The sequence below is a fragment of the Aphelocoma coerulescens genome, chromosome 5 (assembly GCF_041296385.1).
Source record: "Aphelocoma coerulescens isolate FSJ_1873_10779 chromosome 5, UR_Acoe_1.0, whole genome shotgun sequence".
Lineage (NCBI taxonomy): Eukaryota > Metazoa > Chordata > Aves > Passeriformes > Corvidae > Aphelocoma > Aphelocoma coerulescens.
This window is the reverse complement of record NC_091019.1, coordinates 42,362,178-42,378,567: the sequence shown is the minus strand read 5'-3', so window position 1 is coordinate 42,378,567 and position 16,390 is coordinate 42,362,178. Positions and strand designations below refer to the sequence as shown.

The window sequence follows — 16,390 nt, the reverse complement described above, 5'->3', positions numbered from 1 at the left end:
AGCAAGCTCTGATAAGCAATCAAAAGGCTTTGGGATGATCACTGCTTTCCCTGTTTGGTTATGCATGCGCCTATAGCCAGCTGATATTTCTCCCAGCATAAGTTACATTTACATACTTTAAATTACTAATTTTTCTTTTCAAGATATTTAGTTGAACCTCTTTGCTGCTGAAGATCATCAGGTTAGGGAAGAGGAAGAGACAGTAAATGACCTAATAAAGGATTAAGCCTTGAGACTTTAGAATTTTCATCTACCATGCAGAGTCTTCAAATTAAGCCTACTGAATGATTGGCATTGCATATTTTATCAGAATGTGGTATTCCACTCTAAGTGTAGTTTTTTTGTCAGAAGGACCTGGCTCTCAACCAACTAGGTTGAACTAATTGTATTTCTGGTTCATTTAGTGTGTTTTCTTCTTCCTCCTCATTCTCTTCCTCCTTTTCCTCCTCCAAAACAAAAACAAAAAAAGCCCCTCAAATTTACATTTGGAGGTAATTTTAGATAGTTTTAAAAAAATAGTCCGAAATAGCAATCTGCTGTTACTGGAATGATTTCATTACAGCAGTCCTCTGAGTCTAATCATAAGGTTTTGTTTGAGTCTTTTTCAAAACATATCGTAGGCCTTCCTATATTCATTCATCAAAATGGCTGCAGTTACATCTTGGCAACATCTTCCATTGCTTTCTTTTTTTCTTGGAATCATGGATGTTCATGAAGGTCTTGTGATAGTCTTTCTCCTGCTAACAGTGAGACCTCTGTGGACTGATCAAAAAAGAAGGCTGTGACTCTAATACACATTGTCATAGTTCACATAACCTTAATTGAACAATAAATTAACTTTCAGCAGTAATGCAGGTTTTCCTTTTTTCCCATTGTGATGCTGGCATGATTAACAGAGGTCTGCAATGCATCCTGCACTGAGATGTTAATGCCACCTGAGGGCAGTCTCTGTAAGCACAGCACCTGAGAGCGGTACTGTCATGGGTCTCACAAAAATGATTTGCTGCTCTTCAGAAATTAGACTTCTGAAAAAGAGATACCTAGGAAGCACCAATTTTAGAAGTAGCTGTTATTTAAAATCCAACATTTAACAGAGCCTCATTGTTAGAGTAAACTAAACTGTGGTCTCATGAGAGATGATGCTGAGGGAAAATTTGTATAAAGAGAACATGAACTGGAATAGCTTGAAGACTTTAAAGGTGAATATCTAAAGTGAGGTGTAACAGCCACAGCTAAATATGAACAGTGTAGCTATATCAAAAATATAGCATTAATAAAGGAGTGAACTTCATTAATTGTTCATAACCATTGATCGTCTAGAGTTAGAACTTTCATTCCATTTACTAGCATGTAATTTTATTATGTAACATTTTCTTTGCACTATTTATACTAACTGTATACAGTGCCACATTGCCATTTGTCATTAGTATATATTACAACCTAGTTTACTTTTTCCACAACATTGCTTTTCATCAGGAATGCAATGAAGAAGGAGCCTGAAGGAGTCACATAATTTTTTAAGAATTTGTTACTTACTTGTGATATGGAGGAAGAACATATGCTTTATCCTTAAAGCAAGCATTAACAACTTTGAGTAGTGCTTACCTATAAGCTTCCTGCTCTTAAAGGTGGAATTGGAAATCAACTAACCCCTGCTTAGTGGGAAGAAGAAGCCATACTAATTCTGAAAGTAGAATCTGCTTTTAAAGAGGGACATTGTTAAAATGCATGTTTGGCAATTTTGATTTTTTTAATTTCTGTTAATTAGCAGATTTTTCATTTGTTACATTTTGTTTTGAAAATGTCTTGATGCATTCTTTACTATAAATGGTTGTTCATTTGCTTTTAGCTAATAGAGAGGACATGAGTCAGAAGTTGCATCCTATTGATAGTGATATTGGCAATAGCAATACAAATGTTCCTGACCTCATGGATGAATTTATAGCTGAGAGGCTCCGCAGTGGTAATGCACTGGTAAGCCTTTAAACTTGCTACATTTCAATACTTAGGTCTCCATTATGTGTGAATTTGTCAATGACATGATAAATCAGTTCACTAAGAAGTATTTCTCTGGCTTTTATGAATCAGAATTAAGAATATTGCTTAATTATGCTTTGCCTTTGACATAGATTCATGCCATTTTATGCCATTTGTGTTTTCATATCTATTAAATCTTCATCATGGAAGCAATGCAGAAGTTACTGTCTGATTAATAGTCTCATGGAATTAAAGAGCCTTAATTGCACCTGCAAAGATATCTGTATGTAGAATACTGTATTTTCAGAGTACTAGTTTAAATGTAAATTTGCAGTCCTCAGCATGGTAAGTAATTGAATAACATGCTGTAGTACAGTACTGTTTACTACAGGTATAGTCAATGCAACACACTACAAAACTACTCAAATATATTTTATTTTTTATTTCACTTGCAAGTGTTGAATAATTTCCTGTAAGTAGTGCTCTGTTAATTGAACCAACTTTTCATATGCTTTCTTCCTACACTTTTCCAGAAGTGTCATGTTGTTTGGAATTGCATTCATAATAAGAAATTTTAATCAATTTTAAGTCAAGAATTTTTGGTTACTGTTGAATGCTTACAAAAGGAGACAACTGATTTGAAGAGATAAGTGCTTATTAAGAAGTAACAAAAGGGAAAAGACTAAAAAAAAGTTTCAAATTAAGAACAGAATGGGTAACAATTTAAAGATAGTGTTTCAAAATTGTTTAGTTCTTTTTTCTTAGAAGTTTTTAAGGTCATTTTAAGACATGCTCCTATAAGACATTCTCCTATAGAAAATTGTCAGTAAGGAGTTGGTGATAATAAGGGGCAGAAGAAGATTCTTCAAAGTTATTAAAAAAATTGTTTATTTATCATCACCTTTTAAAAATGGCGAGAGGATCTGTAGAGTTTGTCCATATGTATACTTTTTTTTGTCTTTTGTATTGAACTCATGTTTATGAAACTTGATTGTTGTCACAGAGTATTCTTGTTAGTAAGTCTTGAGTTACATGACAAAATGCTAACTTGTAGTCTATGAAAAAGGTTAACTTAGTCTGAAAATTAATGAAACAGAAGTCATCATGGCTGGCTCTAGAAGAGAGAAAGGGAGGGATTACTCTTTGTTTTGAGAATTGGTACTTTCCTCAGGTAGCAGGAAAGAGCTGAGATAAATTTGAGTAAATACTCTGAAACTACCACTCATTTTTTTAATTAGTGCACAAGAATAGATATGCCTTCTTTAACAGTACCAACTTACTAAGATTAGTTTTAGGTTGCTATATCTATTGAATGCTAAAACCATATCATGAAAAGCTTGTAAGTCTGAGTTAACTTCTAATTAGTAGTAGAGTAGTAAAAGAATGCAGAACTGACTGGGCCTAGTGTAAAAGGAAGGCATCTTTAGTCTCAATGCATACAAATTTCAAGCCATTTCATAAAATGGCTTTTCTACTTTGATATCTCTTCCCTGGAAAAATGCGCCTTAAAGAAAGACTTCAAATAGACCACCACCTTACTTGTACATGAGTAAATCTGCATGCCTTACCTTTGTTATATGTGGTCTTTTGTGTTTTAATCATAAGAGGATTAATGCATGAATTAGTATGTTAATTTGCTCCTTTTATAAATTAAGTTTTTGATTACAGCATGGTGGCCTGTAGGCCGGAAAAGACATTGTGTCTGAAACCAAGGTTAACAAGTTTTCTTTAGTTATTTGAATGTAATATACTTAATTAGTTTTCTCTCTCACATCTTACCTACCATGAGGCCCATACTAGTCTGAATCCTAGCAATATGTGTCCAAAAGTCCACTGTGCAAATAAAATTTGTAGTTATGAAATTCTGTGACTGCATGGGTTCTTCATGTGGGGATGCGGAAAGGCTTGGTATTTAGTATGATGGCAATTTCTGGCTTAGGTACTTAAGAACTGTTTATTGCTTCTGACTCAGCAAATGTGGAATTGCTTTTTCCATTTTATGTAAATAAGCCATCCAAGATTTTAAGGTTATTTATGTATCTTCAATGCGTAGAATGTGACAAGAAGAGGAAGCAGTCCTGGCAGCTTGGAAGTTCCTAAAGACCTACCTGATATATTGAACAAGCAGAACCAAATGCGTCCTGTAGACGACCCAGGTGTGCCTTCCGAGTGGACATCACCTGCCAGCGCGGGCAGCAGTGACCTCATCAGCTCAGACAGCCACTCTGACTCCTTCAGCGCCTTCCAGTACGAGAGCCGCAAATTTGAAAGCAAGTATATTTTTCCAAAAGTAATAGCATTTTTGATTAATGTATTGCAAATTTCCTTTGTTTTATTTGTTGTCTTACTTTTTTCCCCTGGATAAAGTTGTATGCCAGCAGTTTTCTGTAGAGAGAGATTGTTTTGATTTTCCATTGAAATCATTAGCAAGTTAATGGAGCAAGAATAGTTCCTATGAGAGGCTATTTTTTTAGTATACTGAAAAAAAAGAGCACTGGAATACTACTATGCAAAGAGCAGAACATAATTGAACAGAAGTTCAAAAGCAATATTGTCTCTCTGTGGAGTGTATCCATCTGTTTTGCACCAAATATAAAAATTAAAGCTTATGTATTTTGGAAATTATTTTAATTCTTTTGAAAATACTTAGGTAAAACGTAAAAGAAGGGCTTCTGATATTTTTACAGTGGTCTTTATGTAGCTATAGATTACTCAAGATATTAAGTGTAATATAATGGTAAAATTAGTATGCTTTGTTAAAATTACTGTGTTTTATTTAATAACATAATGCTTTTCCTTCATTTTATTTATCCATTCCCACTCTTGTTTAACAGAAGGGGTCATTATGGTTGCTAGGAATTATAACATCATGTATTATGTAAGATAAAAATAAAGTTAATATAGTATAATTTTTTGAAGAAATTACAATTTTTATATATATCTCCATTATGCAAATAAGTTATGGTATTTAAACCTACATTTCAGCCTGACATTTTCTTCATTAGAGTTGAAAGTAACCTTTGTTAGAGTACCATTTGCTGTAATATTTTTATTTTGAAGTTAGTGCTTTTACAACAAGCTTGAATATTTCTTCCAGCCTGTAAATTTTACAAATAAATTCCTTAATGTATGAGTCTATTATTTTTGCTTTATTCGTATGTAGGTGCACTTAACAGCAACTAAGAATACAGACATGCGACAGGAATGTCTTCTGCAGATGTGAAGTCATGGGTTAATGACAGGAAAGAGAATATTTATAATAGTCTATACTTTCTGCTGTTGCATTTTATTTAAATTTTGCAATAGTGTGCTAGTAGCACAGAAGATGCACATACAAGGTTCCTGTTTGGTTTGGAGATCCTGGGCCTCTGGGGTTTTTTCGTATTAGTGGTGGTTTTGTGTTGTAAATTAATACAATGCTTTCCTTATACAGATTTCAGCTTTGGCACTGAGGCAGGGACGCCAGCTTCTACTGACATTGATGCAATTTCAGGACAGCAACAGAGTGCTGAGGAACAAGAAGTGGCCAGTCTAACTACACTCCACATAGACTCAGAAACAAGTAGTCTCAATCAGCAACCATTGTCTGCTGAAGCTGCAACTATCACTGGTAAAGTAGATTTAAAAAAAAAAAGTATTTATTTCAGGAATTTTTCACCCATCCTGAAGAATGCAACTTCCAGCTTCTGCCAAGAATCTATATTCTATTTTAAATGATTCTTTTATTTCAATTATTTTTGATTGCTATTGAAAGTAGTATGTGAAATAACGTAAGTGGAAAACCTTTGTCTGACTTAGTTACTCATGGTTCTAAATGTATTTGAAACCCTTCATGAGAAAATCTATACAATTACCAAGGAGAAACTCTTACCACATAATGTATGCTAGATCTCTTACAAGTGTCCTTCTATTAATGGTAGTTAAATAATTAATTTTCAGGAAATGTTTTTGCTTTGGATTGTTTTCACAGTGCTTGTTCAAACCAGCGTATCACACTGAAGTATCTTGGGATTCTTTTTATATGCATCCATCTTAATATCTCTTTATATTGTCTGTTGTGTAACTGAGAGCTTTTATTATTCAAAATGTTAGTTATTTGGCCATGTAACATCACTTTCCTTTTGTATAACTGAAAAGTGATGCAGTTAACTGAAATTGAATGGGCTCCTGTCTCAAAGAGAGAATGCTTCTCTATGAGGATGATCTGAAAGAATGGTCTCTTGCCAGGTTTTGTACATGAGAAGTAAAGATGTCCATAGTCATTTTCATACTCCTTGTTCCATAGCTGCTATACATTACCATTCCTGTTACAACCCTAGTTGTAACAAGTAGCAACAAGTATCTATATTTCTGTGAAAGCTTATACCTCCATATTGTATCTTGTTCTCTGTTAGAAATCAATCTCTGCATTTTCAGAGACATGGAAAGACATCTTTACTTCCTCTGCCATAATTTTCACTTTTTAAAAGTGCCCTTCCACTGAAAGAGCCATGGTATTAGCTTTCATGGACATTGTTGTTCAGCTTGTTCGACAATGTTCAGCTTGTGTTCTCTTCATTTTTCTCTTTGCTGTGTGCTTGTTGAAAGTCCTTGCTGTAGATCTGTTCTTTTTCTGTTTGTTTGTATGTTTTTATATGTTAATAATTTCATTACTGTTTGGTATTTTTGTCCAAGTTTGCACTATAATTGAATTGATAAGATTGCAATTAGTGACTGAGTTGTCCATTGAGAGATTCTGTGGTTATCTCTTCTTGCTTGGACCACTGTTTTAAAGAGTCAGCTCTTGTGTGTCACATGCATTTAGCTGGGTTTCCTGAGGAAGCAGTACTTGTGCAATTGTATTGTCTGTCTCTGACTGTTCCACACCCCAACAATACTGGAGCCTATTGTCTAATTTTTGCTAAATTGACATATAAGAAAACAGAAGGATGTTATCTTCTTTGATGTTTTATGAAAGATAGGCGGCTATCTAGTGAAAATTTTATGTATGCAGACTCTCACTCTGCAATGTGAATTTCACTGTATTAGATGCTGGCAAATCAATGCAGAAACTCAACCTTGAAACACACTCATAATAAACAAGTTTTCAGTGGTTCTGCTGATCAGAAAACTACTCTTTCTAAATCTGAAGGGTTTTGGAAGGAAAATTTCTTTTTGGTATATGGTCATTACTTCATATTCTAAGTAAATGCTAAAGTTGACTATTGACTGCTGTTTACTAGTTCTAGAACAAGTTGTACCCATGGAAGTCTCAGTCAAAGTCAGATCCTCATATGCTGGAGTATCGTTTAATGACAGACTCCTGTAGTTCTGCAAATTTTCCATTATTGTTTCTGTCCATTCTCTTCATCATATGAAGATCTCTTTCCCTCCTTCCTCTGCTCCCTGCCTTCCCTGCCTGTCTTCTTTTCCATCTCATTCAATTTCTTTCCCTCTCTATCCCACTCTTCCTCACTTTCTCGCTTCCCTATCACTCTTTCTTGCTGCTTTTTTTGAACTACTTTTATCTGTCCCCAACTAATGAGCAGAATGAAAATGAAGTAAGAAAATACTTCTTTGAACATCTTTAAAGGGTGTATTTACATTATCCTTGTAAGCGTGTGGAAAACTACTGGTCAGTAGCAAGAGAGGATTGTTACCTGTTGTATGAAGCAATAGTCTGTGTGTGAAGTAGTGTCCCTCTCTCCTGAATAGAAATGTTGATTTAAATTGATAGTAAAAGCTTCATTGTCTTAGTCATTTAAAGGAGGTAGAGACCTTTGCAGTTTAACTATGTAATAAAGATTGTTTACTGCAATTTCTGTTCTGATAACACCAATAACATTTTCTGTCAAGTTCTTTATACAATTTGTTCTCTTTATAAGAAAGAACATTTCTCTCAAATGAGAAGTGTTCTTCAATTATTCTCACAGTAATTTGGGAAAATTACTATTTTAAAAGACTCACTTTTCAATTGCTGTCCCTAAAGTTCACTTTATCACTAATACTGAACTTCACACGTAATGTTTTTGTGTCCTTGTTACATTTATCTAAGAATTGAAATTAATAGGAGTTCTTCCATTTTAGCATGTGCTGATGTGTAGAAAAGTCTGTGGTGAATATTTGTTCTCTTTTTGTCTGCCATGTGACTTTTCTGGCTAAACGCAGCTATTTATAAGGATCTTTAGACAAATTCAGGATGTGAAACATAAGATAGTATAGAAGAAAAATGCAAGTACCTAGTCCCTCTCCACAGATTACTCAGTAGAGACCACATAATTGCCTACAGAGGTTGCTCAGAGACAATCACAGAAAAATGCCTTTGTAGCACTGCTTTAGAGGAAATAACACTCCTCTGGCTATACAGAACTTTCCCATCATATGGATCTTCTCAGCTTAATCAGTAGATAAACATCAAAGATTATCAGTTACTGGTTTCAGTTTTTATTTATAAATTAACTTGCATGCATCTATAATCCTGGAAAAGGATTTGTTCCGGGAAAATTTTTGCTTAAACATTTTGCTGGAGAGAAATTTAGGTGAGGGAATGTGATGAGAGATTTGGCTGTTTCAGAGCACTGAACGTGCTGCAAAACAAACATATTTAGAATTATTTGGACCTAAAATAGAGGTCTGCTAGTCCACTTACCTGTCTGATTTTGATGTTCATCTTTCAGCTTTTCTGCATGTACTTTGTTTTCTTTCAGAACACCATTCACAAGGAGATCTGCTTACTGTTTTATATCTTTTCTTGGCCCAATTTGATACATAAAAGCAGTTCAGTTTTCTGTTAATGCTGTAGACAACATTTCAATAGCTCAAGAAAATAGAAAAGGCTTTTAAGGTAACTGTTAAAAATTGCATTTGCAGGCTCTGAAAGTGCTTCTCCAATCCAATCTGCTCTTGGATCCCGATCACAGACACCCTCTCCTGCCACTCTTCATGCAGATCATATTGAGCAGAAGGATCTGCAGCTGGATGAGAAGCTCCACCACTCTGTTTTACAGACGCCAGATGACCTAGGCAATATCTGGAACAGAAAATACAAACCTGTTCTTTCTTTCTTTCTTTCTAATGCAATATAATGAAGTAGCTAGTATCACATGAATTGTAAACAATCCTGTACATGGCTATTTCATCTGCACTTCAAAGAATCTTTAATTATAGTGCTTTCTTTTAAAAGCAAAAAAAACCTTTTGCATTTTAACCTGCATCTTGTTGGAATTTTTAGCAGTGGATTAATAGTCCACATATTTATATTTATTCTCTTAGTTGCTTAGAATTGTGGCAGCTTAATTGTGGTCCTGCCATGGACTGTTTTATCATTGATGTACAAATAATGAGACAATTTCAGTAATCTTATCATTTCTCCTTGTAAGTTTGGTTTGTTTCCTTTTCATTTTTAAACAAATTTGTAATTACAAATTACGTCAACTATCTTAGCTATCGAATTCTAAGATTCCTTCTCTTTGTAAATGCGATGTGCACGTTTCTCCCGCATTTGGTCTCTTGGAAACAAAAGAGTGTCTGATATGCGTTTCAGACCCTATTTCCTTAAGTAGCCTATCGATGGACAGAAATATTAGCATTTTGCTTTGTACTTTAAAATCTACAGCCTAGAAACCAATAGTGTCTCTGCCACAGTGGCCCAGAAGTTCAAAAGAAGAGGCTATGTGATTAGGCCGAATTCAGATTTAATTTTGATTTGGTATGCCTATGGGAGCTACGAGATTTTCAGAAGATCCCAGCGAATTACCCATCTGAGGGGGTGGAAAGAAGATTCTGAATGCCTGCTGCTTTAAAACTGGCTCATTATCTAGTTTTTTGTGGCTGTTTAGGTAGTTAAGCATGACCTGAGTAGACTTGAGACATCATAATCTATTGAAGGTTTCTTTATGTGGACAGTCTAGATTAATCATCTCCCACCTAAAAAAAGAATGTTTATTCATATAGCACTGATGTGTGGCAAGAGCTAGGTGGGTGTTAGGACTGTGGTGCTAAATTACTGGATGTTGCCTCTCCACTCATACAAATTTACTGTTTAAAGGATAGTAGCTAGAGACAAGTTTACTTATACTTTTCTCTTCGATTTGCAATAGCATGCTTTCCTAAGAAAATTCTAAGAGATTCTAAGAAAAATAGTCTTCATGTTTTATTAGGAAAAATGCAAAGTTGAAAGGGAATTCTACTTGAAAGCAGGCAAGTGGAGTTCTGGAGATTCATTGACTCAAAGAATGTAAGAAAAGACTTACAAAAGGAGTGGCCTTACTGGGTCCATCAGATCTGTATTAGAGCTCCAGTAGTGACCTAAATGTTACTTAATGAAAGAATAAGAAACTGGACAATTCTTCCTCTACAGAATTTATAAAAGACAAACCTTATCACATACAGTGCTGAGGTGGCTGAATGGGTAAAAAATAGCTTATTCTGAAAGCCCGATCTTTTAGTTTTAAGAAGACTGTGTATTTAATAGTTGTATCAGAACTTTTCCTTTTCTGGAGAGGTAGATCTCACTATACTTTTTCTCTTCTGTTACAGAAACTAGTGAATTCCCCTCAGAATGTTGCAGTGTGATGGCGGGGGGAACACTTACAGGATGGCACGCAGATGTTGCTACTGTGATGTGGAGGAGGATGCTAGGAATTCTGGGAGATGTCAACAGCATCATGGATCCAGAGATTCATGCCCAGGTTTTTGATTATCTGTGTGAACTGTGGCAGAATCTGGCCAAGGTAAAAGAACTGAACCTTTTCTCCAACCTGACCTGTTTGGGCAGGATTTTCAAAAAGAAAAAACCACCACCTTACATATTTCCCTTAATTAATTCTCTTTTTGTTTTGTTTTTAATAATCGCAGATAAGAGACAATCTTGGTATTTCAACAGATAACCTAACTTCACCATCTCCCCCAGTTTTAATTCCACCACTGAGAATTCTAACACCATGGCTCTTCAAGGTAAATTTGAGCACTAAACTGTGAAACAGAAATAAAAGTTAACGTAAACATAGAAGAGTGTTTAATGTCATTTTTTTAATTTATGAATAATAAAAATTGTTCTAAAACTGTAGGCAACAATGTTGACTGATAAATACAAACAAGGAAAACTACATGCTTATAAGCTTATTTGTAAGACAATGAAACGAAGACAAGATGTTTCTCCGAACAGGGATTTTTTAACTCATTTCTACAATATAATGCACTGTGGACTTCTTCATGTTGATCAAGTAAGTTAATTATGAAATTCAAGATAATATAAATGTTATGACTGAAAATAAAATTCTCTTCTCAAAAATAGTCAATGTATTTTCATCTGGGTAATTTAACTTTGTTTTTGAAATTAGTGATGTGACTGATACTTTTTCTAAAAAGAAAACTTTGATAAATGACCCTCATGTTCTTGGTTGTATTCAGAAATGCTTTTTTTGTAGTCCATTTCAAGCGACTATGAGGGCAGAAAAGGTATTCTCTCATTTTTTATTGGTTGTATGTTACAGATTGAAGTATGCAAGAAAGAGAAGGAAGCAGATCTCTCTAAAGGCTACTGTTCTTCTTACTTGCTCCCTGATGCAACAGTTTAGCTAGTAAATTGTGCTCACTACATTGGAGGACTTTGTTTCTACAGCAAGTATAGGAACCAGTAAATTGATATGTACTGAGCGTATCTAATCAGTGGGAGTAGACCTTTTTCATAGGTTTTGATAGTAAGAAGTCTGAAAATATTGTATGGCTTAAATACTTTTTAAAGATTTGCATCAGAAGTGTAAAAAGGTTGGGTTTGTGAACTTTTTTGAGGAATGATGATAGGCATGGGGAGATTAAAGGTTCAAACAACCCAGTTTTCTCTAACTGGGAAGAATAGAATTAGTCCAAAAGTATTCCACAGATGACTATGCATAGGACAAATCTCCAATTTCTGTCCTCTAACAACCATTAATGCTGCTTTTCTTGATGGATTGAAGATCTTCCTATGACATACTGCCATTTAGCTGGATATTACTACTAGTGGAGAATTATTCAAAGGAGAAAAGGGGGGGTGCCTATCTGTAAACTTGGAATGTTTTTGAACAATTAAAACATATTACACTTTTTCAAGTACTTTTGAAAAAATTGCATCATGTACAATAATTTTTAAAAGTGCCTTACTAAGTCTACAAGAACATAATATGCTGTGCTGATTAACTAGATACCAAAACTGTTACTAAACACTTTATTATCTGTCTTTAAATTTTGGTTCCCTATGGGTATGTAAGAGGCTAATGCCTTTTTTAAAGTTCTAGTCAGGCAATACTTGTTGGAGAGGATTAAGCAATTGTTAAGGTATAATGGCTGTTTATCTTACTCTGTCTCTTCTGTACCTATCCAAATGAATGGTTAATCAGTTACAGAACTCTTAAAAGCTGACTGTAAATTAATATATGAACTATTGTCAAAGCTTAAATTGATCTGTAAAGTATACCACAGTTTACTTATGTTAATATTAGTATACTTAAGGAATTCATCTTTTTGTGCTACTCTGCACTCACTAATGGGTGTTTTACTGGCCACGATGAGTTTTCTTTCTCATGTTTTTACTTTCTACCTTTGTTAAATACCTGCTTTCTTTCATTAATTTTTCATCTTGATTCGTGTTGATACTCTTCCTTTTTTTCCTTTTCTTTCTGCGAGGATATTGTCAATACAATCATCAAGCACTGCTCTCCTCAGTTCTTTTCACTTGGTTTGCCTGGTGCTACCATGCTTATTATGGATTTCATTGTAGCAGCAGGAAGAGTGGCTGCTTCTTCTTTCCTCAATGTAAGTATTCATCAGTTAATTCTCATTTATGGGTGAGGAAGAATTTGAGACAATACTGAGCAGTATATTTTTCCTTGACTATGGTGTTAAATTGATCCAGAATTCAATGTAATAGTTTTCAAATACAGATAATGTTAGTGATCTAGAACACTACACATGCCTCTCCAGAAAATATGTGAAGAATGCAAAAATTACTGTTGAAGCAGAGAATCTTTCATTCTAGAGTTACAAAAATTGAGACTGCCATTTTTCTGTGCTTGAGGATGTTTTAAAGTAAATGTCCACTTTGACTGTGATTTCATTTTAAAAACATACTTATTCCTCCACCTCTCTGCTGTGCAATGACTTTTATGATCATGCTTGAGAACTCAAATCTGCTAGTGTTGCACTATTTGGAATTTTTTTCACGTTTCTGATTTTCTTACTCAGGCAAGTTTAGACTTATACAGTAATACTGATGTGATTACCTAGGTGCTGTTGGCCTTGCATATTGTACTCTCTCAAATCTCCCACAATCTCCTCCAACTGTCTGTGAATTTTGACTGTTTCTCCCATCAATCCCCCTCTAACCAATTACAAAAACCAGCCCTCCCTCAAGGTACTGTCTGAAGCCTCTGTCACCTTCTTACACTGTAGCCTTTCCTGTTCAGCAATGCCTCATGTCACATTTAGTAGTTTTCCATATTCTGGTCAATTACCTGAACCTTAGACCTCAGTCTAGTTAGCAGCTCAGTCATTTGTTTGTAGTTCTAACAATTCCTCTGCCTCCTTTTGACTGTCTTGGAAAATGAGAGCAGGGATGTGCATGAGTAGCAATCCAAGAGGCTGTGGTCTCTGTTTACTCAGCTCTGCAGGAGCTCAGAATTTGCAGGAGAAAGAAAATAGCTCTATACCGTTTCAGCCATTGTTCTCTTTTAAGGCATTTAGAAATGTCAGCTTCCTGATACCAGTAAGAATATATATTTCTCTCCACCTTTTTGGTTTTTTAGGCACCAAGAGTTGAAGCACAGGTTCTTTTAGGATCTCTAGTCTGTTTTCCCAATTTGTATCGTGAACTACCAGCTCTTCACCCAAATATTCCTGACATTGCTGTGTCTCAGTTTACAGATGTTAAGGTAGGAATTTTAAGAATATATGGGTAGTATTCTGTTACCAAATACATGTTTAATATTGTGCTTTCCCAGAAAATACTAAGATTTTTAAGATCCTAAAATTTTTCAAAAGTAATTTCAAATAGATTATAAGGCTCAAGATCCCACGAGGTCTTGTCAAACTTTATACTTCTAAACATACTTTATAATTGCTATTAACTTAATAATTAAGTGTTTTCTTATGTTTTTAGAAGGAAATAATACATTATCTCACCTTTTCAAGCCTCCTCTCTATTTGCAGGTATCACAGATTTAAGTACCTGAGATGAGAAGATTGAGAGGCTTAAGATGCATTATTTAATTTTTTAAGACTTCACAACTGGTGAAATCTGCCTGTGTTCCTAGGGGCTTTAAAAAATTTCTGTACAGCAGTGCTTTTAGCCAAAAGGCCAATATTAATGGAGTCGTTTCCTTGTGTATCATAACACAGAGTTAGGTAGTGTGACAGTATACTGAAATGCCACAGAGCTCAGTTTGTGTGTCTAAGAAAGGCTCCCCTTAAGTTTTCCAAACTGTTTCAATTTAGGGAGAAATAATGACTTGAGAGATGCTTTATATCTTGCTCCCTTTTGGAGACTGATTTTTCATTCCTTCTTATTTCTATTGTAGAATGGCTGTTTATTTGAATTTTATTAAGGGCAGCCTACAGCTTTAGGGACATTTCACTGTAGTTCAGTCAAAATTTTTCTTGACAGCATTCTTAGGGCACTGGAGGTACTTATTCTGCAACTAGTTGAAAATACCTTTTAAATCGATTAATTTTTTAAAAAATGCTTGTTTAAACCTCAAAGTAAAAGATTCTTTCTGTCACAGCCTTCAGCACTATTCACAGAAGCTAGCTTCGGGGGAGTCCTTTGCTGTTTCTTCTTTTACCCTTGATATTTTATGGAAGTGTTTTGACAAGAATTGGATAAATGGCTCATCAGCAGAAATTAGGACAGTCACTTGTAGGATATTCTTGGGGTAGCACAGTAGTGATTATCTGGGACAGGCTAGATGTTTAGAGTAGTGGTAAGCAGACAATTCACCTGACCACAACCTAGAGACTCAGCTAAGCAGTATGCCTGTGTGCACTATAATAATATTCTGATGCTTTATGTGATTGAGTTATCTGTAAATCAGTGAGTATTTCCTCTTCATTTTAGGAACTCATCATTAAAACTGTGTTAAGTTCGGCAAGAGAGGAGCCATCTGGTCCTGCACGGTAGGTCATACAAAAAGAGCTTCTACATTAATAGATTCTTTTCTTTATTAGACTGTTTTGAGGTGAATATATTAGAGAGCTTAAAGTAAAAGTTTGTTGCATTTTATTAATGGTTTTCTTCACCACTATCGAAACTGTGGTCCATGATGTGAATTTGAAATGATTTGTAATAGAGATATTAAAAGAACAGACTGGGCTGGTCTAGTCCAGTATTCTTTCTGTGATAGTGGCTGATGGGAAAGGGTGTAAATATGGGTAAGAGAATAAGCTTTCCCAGCTTACCCTGCTGTTCAGCTCAGGGATTTTCTGGACTAGAGAGGCATTTTTTACTTTGATTAGGACAAGATTATTTATGAGGGAGGGATAGTTATTTTTTATTGGATCACATTATTTAATTTGAAAAACAGAAACAATCCAGTGTTCATGAGCCCTTCTTTATGGTATGGACAAGAAGCAGAAAAAACTGAGCTAAGCATTAAACTGGGAATGGTTGCTCTGATGCTTAAACCCAAGCATCTTCATCAAATAAATGACTTCAGAGAGGATAGCTACCAGTTTTCTCTTCTGTTTCTTGATTTGCTTAGGATTTTGTTCCTCTGTACCCATCTTCAGAGGCATTCAGTTACACAGTCCTGTGTATGGGATTGGAACAGGAATCCCTAATGCCCACCAAGGAAGAGCACATTTGTGTGCTTTATATATTCAGAAAGAATATATATGTCCAACTAATATATTGTCACTTAAAAATACTAGAACTACATACCTGAAAAACTATAAACCCAGAAAGATCAGCTTATTGAACCTTTAAACATTTTGTTGGAAAACCAAGAGCAGTGTTCATCAGTCCACTTACCTCTTGCTTCACTTGAGCTGATAATATTGTCAACACAGGAAAAGGAGGGAATATCCAGAGATCACATTAATTTAATTTTTCATGTTACAAAACTGATTTCTAAAAGGCATAACACTCTCCATTTTTCAGTTATTCTTTCAGTGACAATGTACAAAATAGGGTGGTTTTACACTATAATGTACAATTAAGTCTTGTATGTATTTTTGCTATCTGTAAGCATTTTCGTGATTCTGTGTAGCCTTAAAATCCTTTTTCTACAGCACAGGCTTCATAGCTACTCCTGTTTCTATTCTAGCCTACAATTTTTCCTTCCCAGATGTAATGCATTGCAGGTCACATGACCAGCTTTCTTCTTGTCAATTTTGGATTGCGCTCCAATTTTATCCAGGATTTTGAATTTCAAAGTTGTTTCCAAAATATTTATAGACTGTG

General features: G+C 34.9%; 1 protein-coding gene across 10 annotated transcripts in view; it reads left to right on the top strand.

The window, feature by feature from the left end:
- RALGAPA1 (Ral GTPase activating protein catalytic subunit alpha 1) overlaps positions 1–16,390 on the top strand; it is a 130,834-nt gene that overhangs the window by 48,064 nt on the left and 66,380 nt on the right. For 8 of the 10 annotated variants that reach the window (XR_011151415.1, XR_011151414.1, XM_069017820.1 and 5 more), the window contains 10 exons: positions 1,850–1,974; positions 4,031–4,247; positions 5,411–5,587; positions 8,827–8,979; positions 10,495–10,688; positions 10,813–10,911; positions 11,025–11,180; positions 12,622–12,750; positions 13,740–13,865; positions 15,047–15,105. Coding sequence is in view for 8 of the 10 variants with exons in the window: in XM_069017820.1 (XP_068873921.1) it covers positions 1,850–1,974; positions 4,031–4,247; positions 5,411–5,587; positions 8,827–8,979; positions 10,495–10,688; positions 10,813–10,911; positions 11,025–11,180; positions 12,622–12,750; positions 13,740–13,865; positions 15,047–15,105 (1,435 nt within the window). In the remaining 2 variants the exon portion in view is untranslated. The remainder of the gene's footprint in view (positions 1–1,849; positions 1,975–4,030; positions 4,248–5,410; positions 5,588–8,826; positions 8,980–10,494; positions 10,689–10,812; positions 10,912–11,024; positions 11,181–12,621; positions 12,751–13,739; positions 13,866–15,046; positions 15,106–16,390) is intronic. The other 2 variants (XM_069017821.1, XM_069017818.1) reach the window with 1 other exon arrangement.